Source organism: Temnothorax americanus, unplaced genomic scaffold, assembly GCF_048541705.1.
Source record: "Temnothorax americanus isolate GAGA-0224 unplaced genomic scaffold, ASM4854170v1 Scaffold43, whole genome shotgun sequence".
Taxonomy (NCBI): domain Eukaryota; kingdom Metazoa; phylum Arthropoda; class Insecta; order Hymenoptera; family Formicidae; genus Temnothorax; species Temnothorax americanus.
This window is the reverse complement of record NW_027509581.1, coordinates 1,415,850-1,434,369: the sequence shown is the minus strand read 5'-3', so window position 1 is coordinate 1,434,369 and position 18,520 is coordinate 1,415,850. Positions and strand designations below refer to the sequence as shown.

Below are 18,520 nucleotides of genomic sequence, written 5' to 3'. Positions count from 1 at the left end.
CGGGTAGCTTTTAAACGAGAATGGGAGGTTTATGAGTTTTATTTTGTTTAGGTAGAAATTTATTCTGACCGAAGTAGGAAATTAGCAAACGAATTTGTTCAGGCAAAAAAGAAAGATCGTTAAAATTTGTTAACTGGCGTGCACGCGGAGTGCGGCGATTAATCTCGCGAGGAGCACGAGATCGTAGTGAGTGTTTCGCGCCGACTTCGGCATGCGAGAAGCTAATAACTGCGCTATTGTATATGTAGGACACGGTCGTGCGAGATGCGAATACAGTTTATGCTATGTCGATATTTAAAAAAAAAAGAAGCAAGAAGAAAAAGGGAAAGGAAGGAAAGGAAACCAATTCTTGGAGCAGGCAACTGAAGAATTTTGTATTTTCCATTAACGAGCATAACACGAGCGTAATACATAACTTGTTTTTCTCATAAATGTATGATAATGTCATTCATCGAATATCACGTTTACATTTCGCAGCATCGTGTCGAAGACATTTATATACAATTTTAGAGTAGAAACTCTTGTCCCACTTGTAAAAATTACGAAATCAGGCGTCGGATTTACGGAGATCAGGAGGATCTGCGGGACAGACGCGACCTGCAAAATTCCGTGTTCGATTAAGAAAAAAAAATGTTAGACGCAGACTTACGTGATCTACGTAATTGTATTTTATTGTGTGACGGCGTGTGTCTCGGAAGGAGAGTAAAAATATCGTCTGTAATTCGCGCTAAAACTAATTTTTAATTTTTACCCTTGCCTCTTTAATTCGGATTCGTCTCGCGCTGTTGCGAAGTAAACAAACCGGCTCCAATCGTCGCGATTATTTTGTAAAAAAAAAGAAAGAAAATCATCGTTATTTTTTCGTTGAGCTTGTACATACGACAAGGCGCCGCTTGTTCTCGATCGGTCGAGGACACGTATTTAAGTGTTCAACGCTTAGGGAACGAGGAACAAGGAAACGCGAGTCGCGCTCTGTTGACTATTTATCGGTCGGAACGCGACGAACCTATGTTAGCATCATATGCATAATTACTACTAATTAATTATAAGATACACAAACGTAGATATATATGCATACATCATACAGATATATATACGTAAGTAGGTTCTCAAGGCGCTCCGGATTACATTCCGGGGACTCGCGATCGCGGGGTTTCTTGCGTGTTCATTATCGAAAGGGGTAAAAACATCTCCGATATCGGCGACTCTACCATTTATTTATTTCTTCGCGTAATGGAAAAAAAATAATAGGCTTGTTCTTTTTAGGTGAACTTTTTGTACGGTTCATCTTTTCTCTTTTTCTTTTCACGTTAGAGAAAAAAAGAGAAAAGATAAACTGTATAAGAAGTTAATTCAATTAAAAAGAACAGGCCAAATATACTAACAGCGTCAGTCTAATTCGAATTAATCCTGTTAACTGAGTAAAAAAAAGATTACATGATAAGCCGCTCGCAATCACTCGCAATACGAATAATAGCAATGTAAATGAATAGTGTGATGAGAGGAAAAGGGAGAAGAAAAAAAAGGAGGAAAAATGCAATCGGCGAGCGTGGGCCTTCGTCGAGCACTGCTAAGATTTTTAATTTTTACAAGGAGACTCGAGTATGAGAGAGAAAGAGAAAGAGAGAGAGAGAGAGAGAGAGAGAGAGAGAGAGAGAGAGAGAGAGAAAGAGTGTATGTGTGTGTGTGTGTGTGTGTGCGCGCGCGCGCGCGTGTGTGCGTGTATATGCAATTGGTATTTAGTACAATTTTCTGAACCTGCGAGGCCGGCGGGAGATGTATAATGTGTATGTTTCAGTGATCACATTTTTCGACATATATTATTATTATTATTATTATTGGAATAATAAAAGATTAGTACCGGATCGACGCAGTTGACTTTATTACTATACATCCAGTTTTCGTAGACGTTCCCTCTCCATCGTACCCGAGAGGGTAAAGAAAAGAGAAAGACAATTATCAACGTATGTGTCTCTGACTTTACTGATTTATTATTATAAACGATAAGGTACAATAATACATTGTAGTACTATTACATTACTGCGCAGTTAGTTAGAGACGATAGAAATCAATTATGTATGTATATGTATATAAAATTTATATATAAATTTTATTTATATATAAATTATATAAATACTAATATACGAGAAGGATGATCGTACAATTTTATTCGATATGCACCTTGGGATAAAGATATAGAAGATTACGATACGTTAAATCGGGCGAAACAACTTCGTCTGTAAACTCGAGACTATCTCCTTAACCGGTCGATTCTTTTCATCCGGATATGGAACTAATCTTCTAAGGTCGGGATCAAGACATCTCGGTAGTTCTTCGGGTCTGGGACTGAGATCCAATTTCAAATCCCTGGTAAGCATTTTAATCGTTTCAAGTTGGAACCAGGTCTTCGTAGTTCAACCAAAAACTTATAAAGATCTTCATCGCGAAGTCGTTCGCTTTCCTGCTTGAAGAAGCTCGAGACTGTTAAAATAATGGGAACATCAAGATGTTAGTTAAGCCTTTTGATAGAAAAATGGAGCATTATACAAACCTAAAGCTATCGAGGCAATTGGCAAAATCGTCCGGCGACCAACTACGTCTTTTATCCAAACTCCGTCTTTCTAGCAAACCACGTCGCGTCGGCAGTTCCACTTTTTTTCGCCACTGTTCCAGACCGCCCGACTTTCTGTCTAAAGATCCAGCAGTGCTATCCGTATCACCACCGCATCCGATTGCACCAAACAGATAAATTGCAGTCCACGCGAGAGGCATTCTATAACGACCCAGGCATTCGCACGCAGCAGCTGCGGCAGCTCTGACCTATACGGAAATGAATAAGACAATAATATGAGAAATTGCCATTTTGAATGCATCAGTATTTTATTTTAACATTTTATTACCTTATGGTTCGGGACACTCCGATATATCGCCCTGCAATACTTTCTCGAGCCGTACGACAAAAAACAAATCGGGACTGGGTTTATTGAGGCTCAAAATGCACCTTCTAGTTAAGGTACTTACATCGCTATAAGCGATGTGTCGTCCAAACATTCTTTTTAATCCCTCTGAATTCATATCGACGTAAAAATTTTCGGACACCTGAAATATAACAATTTGTAATTAGCATTATGCATTCTTGAAGTTGTAATTTCAATGATAAAAAATATCATACCTTTTTCTTTTCTCTGGCATCGTATAATGCGAGACTCGCGAATATTTGGCTCCACTTCTAGTTGTAACTTTAATTGCAGACATTTTACGAGAATTTTATGAGCAAACTGTAGATTAGGTTGCTGATTTCTTGCCAGTCTTGCCACTCGTCGTCAGCTGAGAAGTATGTGCACTTTATTGCACTATGGTGCAGACATTAAAACGAAATATTGACCTTTAATTAATTTTTATTAGAATACAGTTGTTTTCCAAATAATAAAAATTATATGGACATATTATCCAAATGATTCTGGAGCAATTGGATTTAAAAAAAATATTTTTTAAATACTTTCTGCTAATTATACGCTTAATTGATTTTAATTAATTGTGATTAATGTATGGTTTTCCAAACTCTGAAAAGTTTTTTCCAAATATCTCCAAATGATTTCCAAACGATTGGGTTAGTTAATTTTCAATAATTTTTAATTTATTTGCTAAATATACGTCGGTCGCGCAGAAGGCGCGGCGATTGGATCAGAAAGATACAGTATGACGAAACTTACAGTTAATATGGAACATCAACAGTAAACACGAAATAATCACGGAAATAGAAAATAAGATCTCGCAGGAAAGATCGCGAGAGGACGATACCTCACGCTCGGAGCGCGTGAACGCAACGCCGGGAGTCGCACGAGAATTCTGTCGCCAATTGTTTTTAGCCTAACGCAAGTATGGATCGTGGCGTAAGCCACGTCCCAACGTAATGAGGACCGAACGCAACACAATAACGCGAGATTAATTTCGGCGCGATCGCGCGGAGACGCGGAATACTATAACAAACGTGAAAATACGGACTTAATCTAACGCGAGAAATGACCAAGTGTAAGAAAATGCTGGCTATGGGCACGCGAAGGTGCCCAGGAAGGAAAAATCAGCAGAAGCGCGCCAGCGGGACGGCGGCTTAACGGAAGGACGACGAGTGGGGAGGCCCTGCGGAGGAGGGGCGCCTTAGCGTGTTCAGACGTGTTCTGGCGAACGGTTGATACGGACGTAGTAGAGTCTATTGTTCTAGCGAAAGTACCGCGATTGTTGACGAACGAATATTACGATACGAACGTATTTCTTACATATCAGAAGTGGGATACAAGGACAAGTACGTGCCTTAACTCGGTCTATTACGATAATTTACGCGGTAAATATGGGACGCCATAAGTCACGTCGTGAATCGGATCGACACGGCTCAAAACATAGAAGGCACCATTCTTCCTCGTCCTCAACAGACAGTGACAGAGCATGGAGGAATGAACGATCAGAACGTACGGCGCAGAGTTTAGATCGACGGTCGTATTCGAGTCATTCGAGAGGTGCTTGTATTCATAGGGGGGATGAGTTGCTGATTCCCATATTTGACCCCTCGAAGGATGATTTGGTCATCGAAAAATGGATAGAACATGCAGACGATTTGACGACTCTATATGAGTGGGACGACCGAGCGATTATGAAGTTAATTCCAGGACGATTGAAAGGCCACGCACGCCAGTGGTACGATACACGGCCACGATTAGCTATTACATGGAGAGAGATGAATGAATCATTAAAACAACAATTTCGTAAGTCCGTTCCATTTAGCAAATTATTCAAGGAAACCGCACTTTACGAAAGTGTCTCCGGTCAGGCGCTCGGGGACTATTGTTTTCAGAAATTGAATAAAATGCGTAAACTAGACATTGTCATACCGGATAAACATCTTATTGACGCGATTATCGGCAGGATCTCGGATAAAAATGTTGCAAGAACGGTGCGTTCTGCGCAACATCGCGACGCGAACGAACTGTATGCGTACATGACGACGTTAGACAACCTGCCACAAAAAGAGAATAAGAATAAAGTTGCCGCGAACGCCAAAGCTAATAGGAAAGATCGATTTTCAAAAACGCCATCCGCAAACCAATCATACGTCGGTAAAGATGAGAATACTAAATCGCCGGATGATAAGGTTACCGCGAACGATCGAATCGAGTATTATAATCGCGAGAAGGTCGGCCACATCGCTAAAAAATGTCGCATGCCACGCGTTAGAGTGTGAGAAATGTAACCGGTTGGGACATCGTGCTGAGAAATGCTCGATAAAGAAGGACGTGAATGCAGTACCGTTAGTGACGACGTAATATAACGGTGCGTAGGTCTGATACGGAAATTAGGGACTGCGTTACATTTTCGATTAAAGATTTAGGAAAAACGGACACTGCTTCGTTGAGTATCCGTTGTACATTTACGCATGCCACTTGGTTTGTCTAATGCATCTGCAGTTTTCAAAGACCATAGATAAGGTGTTGGTCGATCTGAAAAATTCAATAGACTTCCCACATTTGGATAGTGTGATCATACCGTCCAATAACAGAGAGGAGGTTATGACGACGACCGACGACCGGGGCTCAGATCGATCCCATATGATCCCGTCGTCTGATTCGCGGGACGGATAGAAAACGACCGGTGTTTACACTGTTCACGGCCTTCAAAGGCAGACGACGACGACGGCGACGATGTTCGAGGGCGCGGCGCGACAACGCGGACGGCCGCATCCCGAGGTCACGCAAGAGCGACAAGAGGATCGAAGAGCGGTAATAGCACTATCGTCGTCGGCTCGAGTCGAGTGCGCGTTGGTACACGCTACGCGACTTCAATTATTAAGGAAGATCAACGCGATAGCGATATGATTTTCACGATCGAATCTTATTCAGGCTCGGACTTGTGACAACGAGCTTTTACGTCAAACGGAGTTTCGTCCTTACGAGGCTGCGAGCCGCGAACGAGAACCGCGGAGAAAGGCAGAATATGTTTAAATTAGCCACTAATAGTCGAAGCGGCTGGTCAGTAAGACGAATTATGACGCATTTTTATGCGAGAAAGCAGCTTAAGATTAATGCGCGAGTTAGATACGAGGGAAAAAGAATTTTATTTTTGAATTTAGGATTTTAGCTTTTACGAATCTAGATTTTACGGCATCAGATAAGTTTGGCTGTTTATTAATTACGGTACGGCTTGAGAAATGTTTTATTTTCAAGATGAAATATTATTGCGACACGCGTAAACAACGTACGTTAAATTGCGTGCTCTTCAGTCGTCTTAAATGATACAAGTTTAAGTGAGCGCGTGGATTTAATTGAAATCTTTAGTAGGTATTAGTAATAACGCTTTTCAGTTCCAGTTTCCAGGTTAATGACGTTAAAAAAAAAAAAAAAAAAGAAAGAGAGAACGTATGACATAATACAGTGTACCTAACTGTGTATATAATATTCGAGTCTAATTCCGTAAATTGATAGATGGAGTATTTTATTGAAAAATCTATTATACATTATCGAATTTTTCGAATACTCAAGCTCACGATGCAACGTAGTATCATTTTGCACTTTATTATTTTGAAGTTGATAAACGTAGGGATTCGTCTGAACGATTGATACACGTATATTTATTTTAGCACGACAAGGTTGTATATATAACATTCAGGAATCCATTATATATTACGGTACGATAGATTTTCGAATAAATAAGAAAAGAGAATATCCATTGGATTACGCATGAAACGTGATCCACTTACATAGATTATCTCCGATTATCTGATAACAAGTATGTAACGTGTACAGAGCATTTTAAAGAAAAGGATTTAGAAAGGAGCAAACGCGACATTTGCTCACGACGCGGCGACAACTTTGACTAAATATATTTGCTACCCAAGTTTCGTTGTTTAATAATAGCAGTCAGCTATAAAGATCATTTATGTTTCGACTCTCAAATGATTCTTTGGAGATTATTTAAATTAAACAAACAGGAATAAATATAGTTTAGTCTTGCTAAATGTGTATTCACGAAAATGCCGACTTAGCAAACGTAGCCGCGAGAACGTAAAGAGTAAAAGGTATTAATTACGTAACTATGATTGACGCATAATGATTGAGTTGTTAACCAGTCTCGTTGGTTACCGTATTTGGCAAGTCAGATGCATATATAACAGGGGAGCGACGCATACGCAACGTTGACGTCACGAGCGTGAATCGCCGACAGGGTCGACTGATCGCGGGTCTCACGCTACGCAAATTATCTAGAGATAATTAGGCGAACGGGCCTAATGGTTAAGCTTAAGTAACGTGTTCAACGTTCCATGTAACCATGATGGAAGAATACCAGGTGTAACATTCCCGTGGATGCGCAGTCGTTCAAAGTAATGGCCGCTCTTGAACCAATCAGAAATTAGCCCCAAACTTGAAAAACCAATATGGCCACCGCTACAAGTTAGGTTAGTGGAACCCATGATCGCCGTTGCCGCGCGTGTATGTACCAGGTACGCTTAGAGCCTTAGCGCCCAGGTGCGCTCGTTGTCGTCGACGTCGTCGACGTTACCGAATGTGTTATCGTGGTTCACGTGGTTGTAGCTGTTAGGCCGTGATCGACGACAACAATCCGCTGTGGCAGAGAAAGTTTTATCAGAGGTAACCTCGTTTTCACGAGATTCCTATCGCAATTTCGATAAGTTTATTAAATACTCGGAACGTGAATCAACGACAAACACGTCGTGAACACGTGATCTCTCTTGTTCACATCGCGCGTGATCCTGACGTCGTTCTCTTCTCGCCTTCGTTCTTGGGTCCTTCGTGAATACATATAATCGCACGATAATCCGACCGCCACACTGTCAAACGCAAAACCGCTACTATTTAAAGCAGGAGCAAGACCAATGTGTAAGGTAAGTTGTGTGTGAATATCACTGAATTAAATGAATAAACCACAAAAATACCTATAGCTTGTAAAAATGATAAAAATTAAGCAATTGTAAATAGTGTATCAGCTTTTTATGAGTGTACTTCATATTTGTTTTCGTTTGCAGACACAATGCCTTCATGCTGCATAATAAATTGCAAAAGTCGGACATATTATGCAGAGAAGAAAGGAATAATCTTTTATAGATTCCCAAACGAAGAAAACATTCGTCAGGCATGGATAAATGCTTGTCAAAGGAGCGAAGAGAGTATAAAAATTGATTCTGGTAAGTTGATATATATATTTTTTATATAGTAAAATATAACAAAATGACCTATAGTATAATATTATAAATTATATCAGTATTAGATATTTTTTATTTTATTTGTATTATTGTAGCAAGAATATGCAGTCTTCATTTTGATGACGATTGTTTTATAACAAAATGGACAGACTCAATAAAAGCACCACCAAAACAACTGCGGCGGTTAAAAGTAGGTTCCATTCCTACAAAAATGTTAACTTTGGAAAAAACGAGAAAAAGAAAAATGTCCAACAGTGATATGGCAATCACAAGCAAGAGAATTAAAGTATTGTGAGTTTTCTTTTCTTTTTATAAATATGTATTTACAAATTTTTGTAAATATTGTAACATTGTTACTTTTCATATTTACCTTGCATACTTACCTTATCTTACATATTTACTTTTCATACTTTACCTTGCATACTTACCTTTTATACTTACTTTGCATACTTACCTTTCATATTTACCTTACCTTACATAATTACTTTTTATACTTACCTTGCATACTTACCTTTTATACTTACCTTGCATATTTACCTTTCATACTTATCTTACATACTTACCTTTTATAATTACCTTACCTTACGTACTTACTTTTCATACTTACGATATTTTATGAATTTTAGAGTAACATTCATGAAATAATCGTATGCAATATTTTTCTAGATTCGGGCTTTTGAACCTATATTTATATGATCTTTTTTCATTCTTACGATGAATAGAACGTGCTCTTAGAGTTTGACCACCTATTTCTAAAATACACCCTGTATACATGCTTATTACTGTGTGTACATAAAAAATATTTAAACTTATATTATTTATTTACAGACAAAACTTCAGAATACCAACATACTCCGATCTTCTGAAATGTAATGAAAGAAAAGAAAAAGAATCTCGTGAAACAAGTAAAAGAGAAGAAGAAGAAGAAAGAGAAGAAGAAGAAGTAGTTAGTCCAACATGTATTCCAAATGAAATAGAAGTACAAGAGACTTTTGAAAGAAATAAAACAGAAGAAAAAGGAAAAAGGGAAGAGAAAGCTTGTAAAATAAATGTGCAAGACAAAAAGAAAGGCCACAATTATGCAATAAAACGAAACATGTATGTATGCGTTTAAGTTATGCTTATTTAGTATCAATATTTGTGTACTATTGTAATGACAATATAATATACTAAATAATATACTATTTTGTTTTTTAGAAACCAAGAAGTTGGTAATGACGAAACTGTTGTCACAAATACGTTATTGGAACTTCTAATGGATTCCGAAAAAAGAAATAAGGAACTTCTTAACGAAAATAAAGAATTAACGAAAATAAATCAACAGCTAAACATACAAGTAAAAGAATTACAAACAAATACAACGCAAAATGATCCTATCATTACAAAAATGGAAAAAAATATACAAGAGAAAGCTGAAGATATTGCTGTCAATGCTTTGCGAAAAATATTTACGCCAGGACAAATAAAAAGTTTAATGTCATCGCATAACGTCCGTGTTAAATGTTAAATGTTCCGTGTTCATGGCAATTTCTTTAATAAGCAGCCAAAAATTTTTGACACATTAACAGATATCATATGTACAAAAACTAATAATAAGTTTCCCAAACAAGTTATTGCCTGTCTAGTGCGTACTAGAACATACATCAGGTTAAGAAAAGTGAATAAAGATATAACACAAAACAATTTGATGAAGAAAAGAAACAGAAAGTTATATAAATTATGTAATAAAGAAAATCAAGACATTAATAAATATTGATAATAAATAAACAGAAACCATACATGCTGTAATTTGTCTTAGTTTATACACCTTATCTATACTTACCTTTCATACTTACCTTGCATACTTATCTTACATACTTACCTTTCATACTTACCTTATCTTACGTACTTATTTTTCATACTTACCTTTCATACTTATCTTACATACCTTTCATACTTACTTTACCTTTTTTTTTTAACGTGAGGAAATCTTCTACTACTGGGATCCCAGGCTTAGAGCCCAATTTACCCAGTAGCCCCAAAGGGGAAGACCCCCTCCCGCCCTCCGGCCAGAGGAACGGGGGGGAGTGTCGGATTCCATGCATGCACATCGCCCACGATACTGCATGCATGGCCTACCGACTAAAACCTCACGGTGTCTTTCGCTGCACTGTTATGGGGGGCGCCCGGGAACAGTTATTATGCATCCGGAACATATATATACTTACCTTACCTTTCGTACTTGCTTTTTATACTTACCTTGCAATTTATTGCATACTTACCTTTCATACTTATTTTACCTTATATACTTACTTTTCATACTTACCTTTCATACTTTTTTTTCTTACATGGGGAAATCTTCCAAAGACACCCTCATCCCTTGGGCGAGGGACGAGGGTAGTGTGGGAATCATTACCATGTGCATCCCAGGCTAAGGTACTGGTAGTGTATATTGGAACGCAATTTATGAAAGACATAATATAGTATTATAGTGTAATAAGATAGTGCATAAAATAGTACATAAATAATATAATATGTAATAGAATAATATTAATTAACGTAGATAATCATTTATAATTATCATTTTTTACTTATAACACAAGTTTTTATTAGTTTCCAAGTTTCTTGTATTTTACTCTTCCACATATTAATTTATTTGTATTTGTATTAACTGTATTACATATTTTCATTAATATCGTGTTTGAATTTCACGCCAATTTCGGGGCTAATTTCTTATTGGCTCTTCTTGTATTCAGCCGCCATTATGCGCAATGTTACACCTGGTATTCTTCCATCATGCATGTAACGTTAGATGCAAATTGAAGAAATTATTGTTTGAAAACGAGCCGCAAGCATAATAAGTTCTTTTGTATTGGTAGACGCTTTTATCAAACTTATAATTGTAGAGCCGGTAAAGCATCAAAAGACATTGGTTGAAGTCCTGACTAAGCTTATTTATCTGTTTGGAGTCCCAAGCAGGATCATAAGTGACAGAGAAACCGATTTTACGTCCCAGGCGTTCCGGATGTTTTGCGACAACTACGGAATTAAGCATGTGCTAAATGTAGTAGCAACCCCACGAGCCAACGAGCAGTGTGAGCGATAATCGGACGCTCATACAGGCGTTGGCAACCACGACGGCCGGGCAGGATGCCCGTGATTGGGACACCGTTGTTAAGCAAGTGCAGAGCGCGCTGAATACGGCCCATAATAAGGGCATTAATAATGCCACTCCATTAAAGGCACTTATGGGATACGACACTAAGAGCGCTGTGGAAGCACCGTTGCTATCCCAAATCCAGGATGTGGTGGATCGTTTGGATTTGGATGAGATACGGACTGATCTCTTCTGAGTCAGTTAATACGGACTGATCTCTTCTGAGTCAGTTAATACGGACTGATCTCTTCTGAGTCAGTTAATACAGACTGATCTCTTCTGAGTCAGTTAATACGAACTGATCTCTTCTGAATCAGTTAATACGGACTGATCTCTTCTGAGTCAGTTAATACGGACTGATCTCTTCTGAGTCAGTTAATACGGACTGATCTCTTCTGAGTCAGTTAATACGGACTGATCTCTTCTGAGTCAGTTAATACGGACTGATCTCTTCTGAGTCAGTTAACACGGACTGATCTCTTTTGAGTCAGTTATTACGGATTGGTCTCGTTAAGTCGGTTAACACGAGTTAGCCGTACCCGAGCCAATTAATACGAACTAGTTTAGAGTCAACACCCGACACTCTAAAATAACTTTTGAGTCAATTAGTATGGTTTGGTCTCGTTGAGTCGGTTAACACGAGTTAGCCGTACCCGAGCCAATTAATACGAACTAGTTTAGAGTCAACACACGACACTCTAAAATAACTTTTGAGTCATTTAGTATGGTTTGGTCTCGTTGAGTCGGTTAACACGAGTTAGCCGTACCCGAGCTAATTAATAAGAGTTAGTTTAGAGTCAACACACGACACTTCAAAACAACTGTCACGACGATTACTATTGGAGTAATGGCGATCACTTCGATCAACATCAGTCAATAAAAGGAGTACAATCAAGCTGTCCGGACGATGTACGAAAGGAGACAGAGAACAGACAATTAGCAGCAACTAAGGCGATCGTTAGCAGGGGATGTCTGAGGACTAACATCAAAGCAGGAAGGCCGAATGTAAGAAAATGCTGGCTATGGGCACGCGAAGGTGCCCAGGAAGGAAAAATCAGCAGAAGCGCGCCAGCGGGACGGCGGCGTAACGGAAGGACGACGAGTGGGGAGGCCCTGCGGAGGAGGGGCGCTTTAGCGTGTTCAGACGTGTTCTGGCGAACGGTTGATACGGACGTAGTAGAGTCTATTGTTCTAGCGAAAGTACCGCGATTGTTGACGAACGAATATTACGATACGAACGTATTTCTTACACAAGGGTAGCGCCAGTTATTCGGGCGAATACAATACACTGTCCTCAGTGATTTTCGAACGCGAAAATGAGACGCCGAGGCACTCGGCGTAGCGCGAAATACTGGAAGGAACGCGAGGAAAAATGTGCGGAATTACCGCGAGCAATAATAACACGCAATCACCGAACAACGCATCCGAACATAACTATTCTAACACGCACAATTCTCTGAGGCAATTAGCCCTTCACAGACGGCCGATTAACGCGAATGATGTGCCGACGCGGGCTACAATGCAACCTAAGTAATATTGGGTAATCCGATACGCCGTGAACACGGAAGGCGCGAGACACAATCGCGAGCGCGGACATTATACGAAACGGACTCGCAGTAACGGACTTCGCCACGAATCTATCGCGATCTCCAGAGGCTCGCAATCGCGTCTTTATCTCAACTCCGCGGCCACGATACCATCCCAAGGCCCTTCGCTCTCGCTGTCGATCGCCATTCGATACGCGGTCTCAAGGGACCGTACGCGTCGCGATGTTACAACGTTTTCCCGGACGAGAGCGTGCACCGGAGGGCGGCGTGGCTTTACATCCCGATATTAATTATTGCGGGCAACCTCACCGATGTGACGTCTCCTCGTAAGGCTCCTCGCCGTCACCTTGTACGGAGGACCGTCGCAGCGTAACCGATTTTCCCGACTCGGGGTGGCTATATCGCGTATCTTAAAGAGAACGTTCGCACTCGCCGACGGACGACCAGAGAGTGTCTCGCTAGATTCGCTCGATAACGGAATCGATGCGGCACCCCCTTCCTGAGGGGCGCGCCGACCAATCGGGGACGAGCTTGCAAGCTCGCGCGGTATCGTAACGCAGGATCGTCGCAAGGGGATCCTTCGGGGGCGCGCAACGGTCCCTCGGCAGCGTAGCGATTCCTCCAATTTGTCCCTGGGCAGCGGACTGGACTTTGTTCTGGCCGGTGTGCCTCCGATTTGACCTCGGGGCGGTGGCCAGCCACCCCGCGGGCCGGTATTGCGTGGAGGTAATTTGCTGAGGCCGGGTTTTCTTCGGTACCTGGGGCCCCGCTATCGACGGCCTTGTCCATCGCTGTCTCATTCGCCGCACGCCTGCCGCGTTGCTCTCGCCGCCGGAGATCCATGTAGCTTCCGCTCTCGCCACCCCTTCTCGGTCCTTGGTCCTCCCGGACCCCGGACCTCTCTCATTATCGGTACTCCCTCGAAGACTCGCCGTGGTGTGGGTGAGGCGCCGCGCGCATTATAATTACACATGAAAATAAAAGAATAGTCAAAACGCGGAAACAATATCGATTTTTGGCCTCTGGAGATCTCGTCGTCGCCTCTCTGGCTCGTCCCTGGGCGCAAATTTCCGCGCTTTGTGACGGCGGCGGGGCGCTGCCACGAAGCGGTGGGCCGCATCGTCACAATACATTTTACCATGTATACAACATCGTGTTTTAAATAGGAGATGTAAATAGCAAGTTGAAAATGAGCTCAAAATATATAAAAGTACGTAAAACTAAATTAAAGATATACAGAAAAATGTCTAAAAACACGTTTTGTGAAGGAAAAAATTTAAAAACAATAAATTGTTTGGTTTATTTTATTTTCAAATTTTTTTACAATAAGTATATATATATATATATATATATATATATATATTGTAAGTAATAAATTAATGTATTGTAAAGCAAGTCTTAGAAGTGTATATAAAAATATTGAATGTATAATAAATGAAAAATAATGAATAGATATTAATAATACATAAGATGAAAAAATTGCAATTAATATTAAATATGTACAATTATGGATTAAATAAATTGATTAGAGATAGAATTCTGATTGTAAATGTAATGTAAATGTAATGTAATATATAAAAATAAAAAAAAACGTGTATATAAAATTTATATACCTACTGGTGGATCAATAGATCCTCGTTTTCCATCAATATTTCAGTGCAAATTTTATTTTGCAGTATCTGCAAGCAGATCAAAATGTTAAGAATCATAATTATGTGAAGAAAACGAATGGTTTTATCCAGTGGTGGCATTACAACTAAGTTTTAAAAATTATATTTATATAAAAATTATACTTATTTTTTACTGAATTCAGTACAAATATAAATAAAATCTTACATCAATGAAACCTTACAAAAAAAGAACAATAATTTCAGAATCTGAATAACACAGTATAAAATAATTGAAGAAAATAAAAAACTCATCTATAATGAACAAATTATATTACAGCTCAAGTTTTTTTGGTTCATTATGCCAAGCCATGCTATTGTGCTACCTGTTGCAACACTTTCATGCTATTCATGCTTGTTTTATTGCACTCCATGCAAAAGACAAATAATAAATATAAGTTAATCTCTCGAATATATGGAAATGCTTATATTATCCTAAGGTTGCCTTTCAGACGATAATCTTTAATAGACTAGCATAAAGTTTAAAACAATATTCATTTTGACTAGTCAATGTTAGTACAAAGAAAGGAAGACTAGTCTCTGCTATAATACTACTAAAACCAGCTATCACTGACGTTCCCAGATAATTCGTCGAGTTAGGTGATAACGAACTTTTGTCCCAACAGCAGTTTGAGACGCTATCTTTGTCGCAGCATAGAGTCTTAAATTCAAGTATACTTTGCACACTTGCTTTGAAAGGAAATAAATGTGATTTGTATCATTAGCTGCATCATCAAACATATGTTCGTTTAACTGTGGAAATAATGTACAAGGCGGTTGTACAAGATCATGCAAAACCTTTGAGCAAACGAGAGCGGGACTCAGCGGGAAAATTAGGTTCGACAGGAACTATACCGTTAAGTTTATCTAGGGAATGCTTCAATAACTTTTCCGTTGTTTCACAAATCCGAAGAACAGATTCACTAGGAAAAAATAAACCTCCGTTAGTTTTAGCCTCTATAAGACAGTTCTGTTCGAATTGTGCCAAATGTTGATCATCTTGAAGCAGAGCATTTCTGCATGTTTCACATCGGACAATAGATTTATTTATTAATTTTCTCACAACCCAACCGGCAATAAAACCTACACATGCTTTTGAGAAAGTTGAGAGCTCAGGCAGAGTGATCATAGAATCATCAAATTCTTTTAAAAAATGTTCCTTTGTTTCATTCTCTTCGTTATAATTCTCTAAACCATATTTTTTTTTTACTCTGATATTAGCAATTTTGTCGAAAACGGTTGGATCATACAAATCAATTTTTTTTTACGCGTAGAAGTTACTGTTAAAATACTCGTGGAATCCATTGCTTCTACATTCCCATTGACGGCCTGAACCTGATGATGAATTAAAAGTCTTTTGTAAGCTGACATGAATTGGTTGGCGCTTGGATTTGGGCACCAACCACCGCGACTTCTAATAGCACAAAAAAACAGTTCTAGATGATCCTGACTAAATTTGTAAGTTAATAAATATTTCAGCTGAGAAGTTTCAGGTTTGACGTAAGTGTCAAAAATTGTTATCATGGATAATATCGCTGTAATAAACCCTGTGAAACCAACATATCTTTTCGTACGGATTATTGGAGTACCGGCAACGTCCGTGATGCCTTGCACATATTCAACGTTTGATAAAATTGACGATCGCCAAAATTTTTCGTTGCATTTTCTCAAAGGAGCTTTAAACCCCTTAGCAAAGGGATTACTTGAATTTAAAAAGTCAAAGATTCTATTAAGTCCAGTTTCACAAGTGTCGGTTAACTTTTAATCTTAAATTAACTCACTCTTCGTCTTTTTCTAAGGGGGACGTTAGAAGGAGACGAAGAGTGAGTTAATCTAAGATTAAAAGTTAACCGACACTTGTGAAACTCGGCCTTAATGCACCTAATAAACCTCACAGTTGCCTCAGATCCTCTGAATTCCTTTAAATGTAGGTATTTATCACAAAATTCAATTGAATCTGCAACACTGTCACTAAGAGTTTGAGCAGCCAAAGCGACTTTCATTTTCATTTTCCAATAATGGATATGTGCCATTCTCAATTTGTTCCCAGCTCTCAATCCTTCTTTTTTCTGTAATTGAGCTAGAGCCTTGATAAATCTCCATTCAATAGAGTTTCTTTTAGCATCTTTTAAAATTTGTAAATCTCCTAATGTATTTCTTGTAAGTTTAAGCATGTGACAAGCGTCAAAAATGACATGAATTTTTTCTTAAGTGGACGGATGCAAAAAAAAGGTTTGAAATCTAACAAATCAAAAGACGCACCAAGAGCGCGCATTGTTGCGAAGTGCTCTGGTGGACCATCTAATGTTAAGGAAACAACTTCGACTTCAATTTCATGAAGGCGAATTAAAGCTTCTCTGATAAGTCCCGAATTTGTAGCAGAATTGATTCCATTAATTAAAAAATAACCTAAAGGAATTTTCCACGACTCATCTAAGCTCACAACAGTCACAACCATCATAACCAATGCATCTTTTGCTAACGGAGTAGTCTGATTTAGTTCCATTTCAGTACCGAAATCCACACATCCATAAGTTTTTCCATTAGAAAGTTTTTGCAATGATTTTTGAATAGATATTTCATCCAACATAAAAGCTACCAGAACTTTTTTGTTGGACTTTTTTGATGCTGCAACTTTTTGTTTTAAAGCGTCAAAACTTTTGGAAGTAAAGCCAGGTGCACCATCGATTGTAGAATACCAAGAACGAAGGGTACTAGGGTGTGGCAAAGCCTTGCAAAATTTTTGCCTAACAAATCCGTACGCTTTGGGAGAATAAAAATGGAGAGTCAATTGAGTCATTGCAAACGACCTAAGAGCTGCTGGATACTTTTCTTTAGATATGCTTGGTTCTTTATTCTTAATATTCTTACGCTGGCACTTCCATTGTCTTTTCTTTGGCTTATTATTTTCTTTGTCATTTTCTTTAATTATTTTACTTTGATTATTATTAAATCTCTTTATAAACTGGGAAACGTCAGTACTAGCAATAGAATCCAAACACTGTAAACCTAATTCTGGAATAGCACGAGTTTGTCGTAATTCACTTACAATGCCTTTTAATAAAGTAATCTTTTTTTTTAAACGTGATTTGTGCTGTCTCAGAACGTGCGCCTGCTTCATCAAATTTTGTGTCTTCTTCTTTTGCTGAATATACTTTTTCCTCATCGTCTTTGGAGATGCTTCATACTGATGATCATGCTTCGTGTGAAGAATTCGTTTCCTAATACTCCGTGGTGTTTGTGGTGTCCTGCTGCGAACTGGACTGTTTACTTCTTCAACAGCTAAACTCGTAGAAAATGCTACATTTTCCTCGCAGTGTTCGACTGTCAACATTCCGAAAAATTTGTTATCAGACTTTAAATTACTAGATTTTCTGCATTAACTTCTTATATATACACTTAAATCATTTATACCTGAGGAACAATCCATCACAGCTTCTCTCTCTGAATGCATTGATGTGCTAGTAAAAAGACTGCTACTTCTTTGAATTTTAGAAGGAGATGTGGAAAATTCTGACGAAATACGCTTTGTACCTTGCTGCCGTGTTATTGATTGATTATCATTAATATTATATACCACTACATCAGATGAATTGCTTATATTCTCTTGCAATTCTTCTGCAATAGAGGTTCCTACAAATGATTTCTGTATACAAAGTGCATTTATTTATTTATTTATTTTACTAAAAAGTTATTTTAATGCACAGCAATATTAATAAAACTAAATAATATATTACAACTAAAACAATTTATAAATATAATGCATTATCATACCTCCGCTATCTGCAGATGAAAACAAAGTTGGCACTGCATTTGCTTTAAGAACTAAACCACGACCTGATGATCGTAAACATTTTTCATCAAAATGGTAACTATACACAGCAAACTTTTCTCATTTGGAATGAAATCTTGCAACTTCATTGTCGCTACCCATTTCTCCAGTAATTTGGGATTATTTAAG

The 18,520-nt window shown here is 38.6% G+C and overlaps 3 protein-coding genes and 1 long non-coding RNA gene across 13 annotated transcripts in view; 2 read left to right on the top strand and 2 right to left on the bottom strand.

The window, feature by feature from the left end:
- Positions 1-1,609: 1,609 nt before the first annotated feature.
- On the bottom strand, positions 1,610-4,136 carry LOC143903075 (uncharacterized). Of its 3 annotated transcripts, none has more exons than XR_013258597.1 (5): positions 3,714-4,136; positions 3,173-3,385; positions 2,901-3,099; positions 2,552-2,820; positions 1,610-2,481 (listed from the first exon to the last, which is right to left on the bottom strand). It is a non-coding gene; the product is annotated as an uncharacterized LOC143903075 (long non-coding RNA). The 3 variants fall into 3 exon arrangements; XR_013258596.1 differs by having other exon boundaries at positions 3,173-3,353; XR_013258595.1 differs by having other exon boundaries at positions 3,173-4,136.
- A 25-nt stretch (positions 4,137-4,161) lies between these two features.
- The window catches only part of LOC143903069 (uncharacterized), a 32,950-nt gene continuing 18,591 nt past the window's right edge, over positions 4,162-18,520 (top strand). For 5 of the 8 annotated variants that reach the window (XR_013258582.1, XR_013258583.1, XM_077416433.1 and 2 more), the window contains exon 1: positions 4,441-5,771. Coding sequence is in view for 1 of the 8 variants with exons in the window: in XM_077416432.1 (XP_077272558.1) it covers positions 5,694-5,771 (78 nt within the window). In the remaining 7 variants the exon portion in view is untranslated. Of the gene's footprint in view, positions 5,772-18,520 lie in introns of all 8 variants that reach the window. The other 3 variants (XM_077416428.1, XM_077416429.1, XM_077416432.1) reach the window with 3 other exon arrangements.
- On the top strand, positions 6,508-9,987 carry LOC143903070 (uncharacterized). Its single transcript, XM_077416437.1, has 6 exons — positions 6,508-7,489; positions 7,581-7,891; positions 8,033-8,191; positions 8,305-8,500; positions 9,038-9,307; positions 9,407-9,987. Exons 3-6 carry the CDS (start codon positions 8,038-8,040, stop codon positions 9,714-9,716), a joined length of 930 nt encoding a protein of 309 aa, XP_077272563.1. The 5' UTR covers positions 6,508-7,489; positions 7,581-7,891; positions 8,033-8,037; the 3' UTR covers positions 9,717-9,987.
- On the bottom strand, positions 14,431-18,439 carry LOC143903077 (uncharacterized). The gene is made up of 4 exons (XM_077416456.1): positions 18,334-18,439; positions 17,974-18,177; positions 17,609-17,883; positions 14,431-14,571 (listed from the first exon to the last, which is right to left on the bottom strand). The coding sequence occupies exons 2-4, from the start codon at positions 18,011-18,013 to the stop codon at positions 14,506-14,508; spliced, it is 381 nt and encodes a 126-aa protein (XP_077272582.1). The 5' UTR covers positions 18,014-18,177; positions 18,334-18,439; the 3' UTR covers positions 14,431-14,505.

What these genes read in the sequence shown, in the direction of transcription:
- LOC143903070 (XM_077416437.1), top strand. Translation starts at nt 8,038, where the DNA reads ATGCCTTCATGCTGCATAATAAATTGCAAAAGTCGGACATATTATGCA. An exon ending in AGCAAGAGAATTAAAGTATT is followed by an intron (nt 8,501 to 9,037) that starts GTGAGTTTTCTT and finishes ATTTATTTACAG; the next exon opens with ACAAAACTTCAGAATACCAA. An exon ending in TATGCAATAAAACGAAACAT is followed by an intron (nt 9,308 to 9,406) that starts GTATGTATGCGT and finishes TTTGTTTTTTAG; the next exon opens with AAACCAAGAAGTTGGTAATG.
- LOC143903077 (XM_077416456.1), bottom strand. Translation starts at nt 18,013, where the DNA reads ATGCATTCAGAGAGAGAAGCTGTGATGGATTGTTCCTCAG. An exon ending in TGTGATGGATTGTTCCTCAG is followed by an intron (nt 17,884 to 17,973) that starts GTATAAATGATT and finishes GAATGTTGACAG; the next exon opens with TCGAACACTGCGAGGAAAAT. An exon ending in TTACTTTATTAAAAGGCATT is followed by an intron (nt 14,572 to 17,608) that starts GTAAGTGAATTA and finishes ATCTGCTTGCAG; the next exon opens with ATACTGCAAAATAAAATTTG.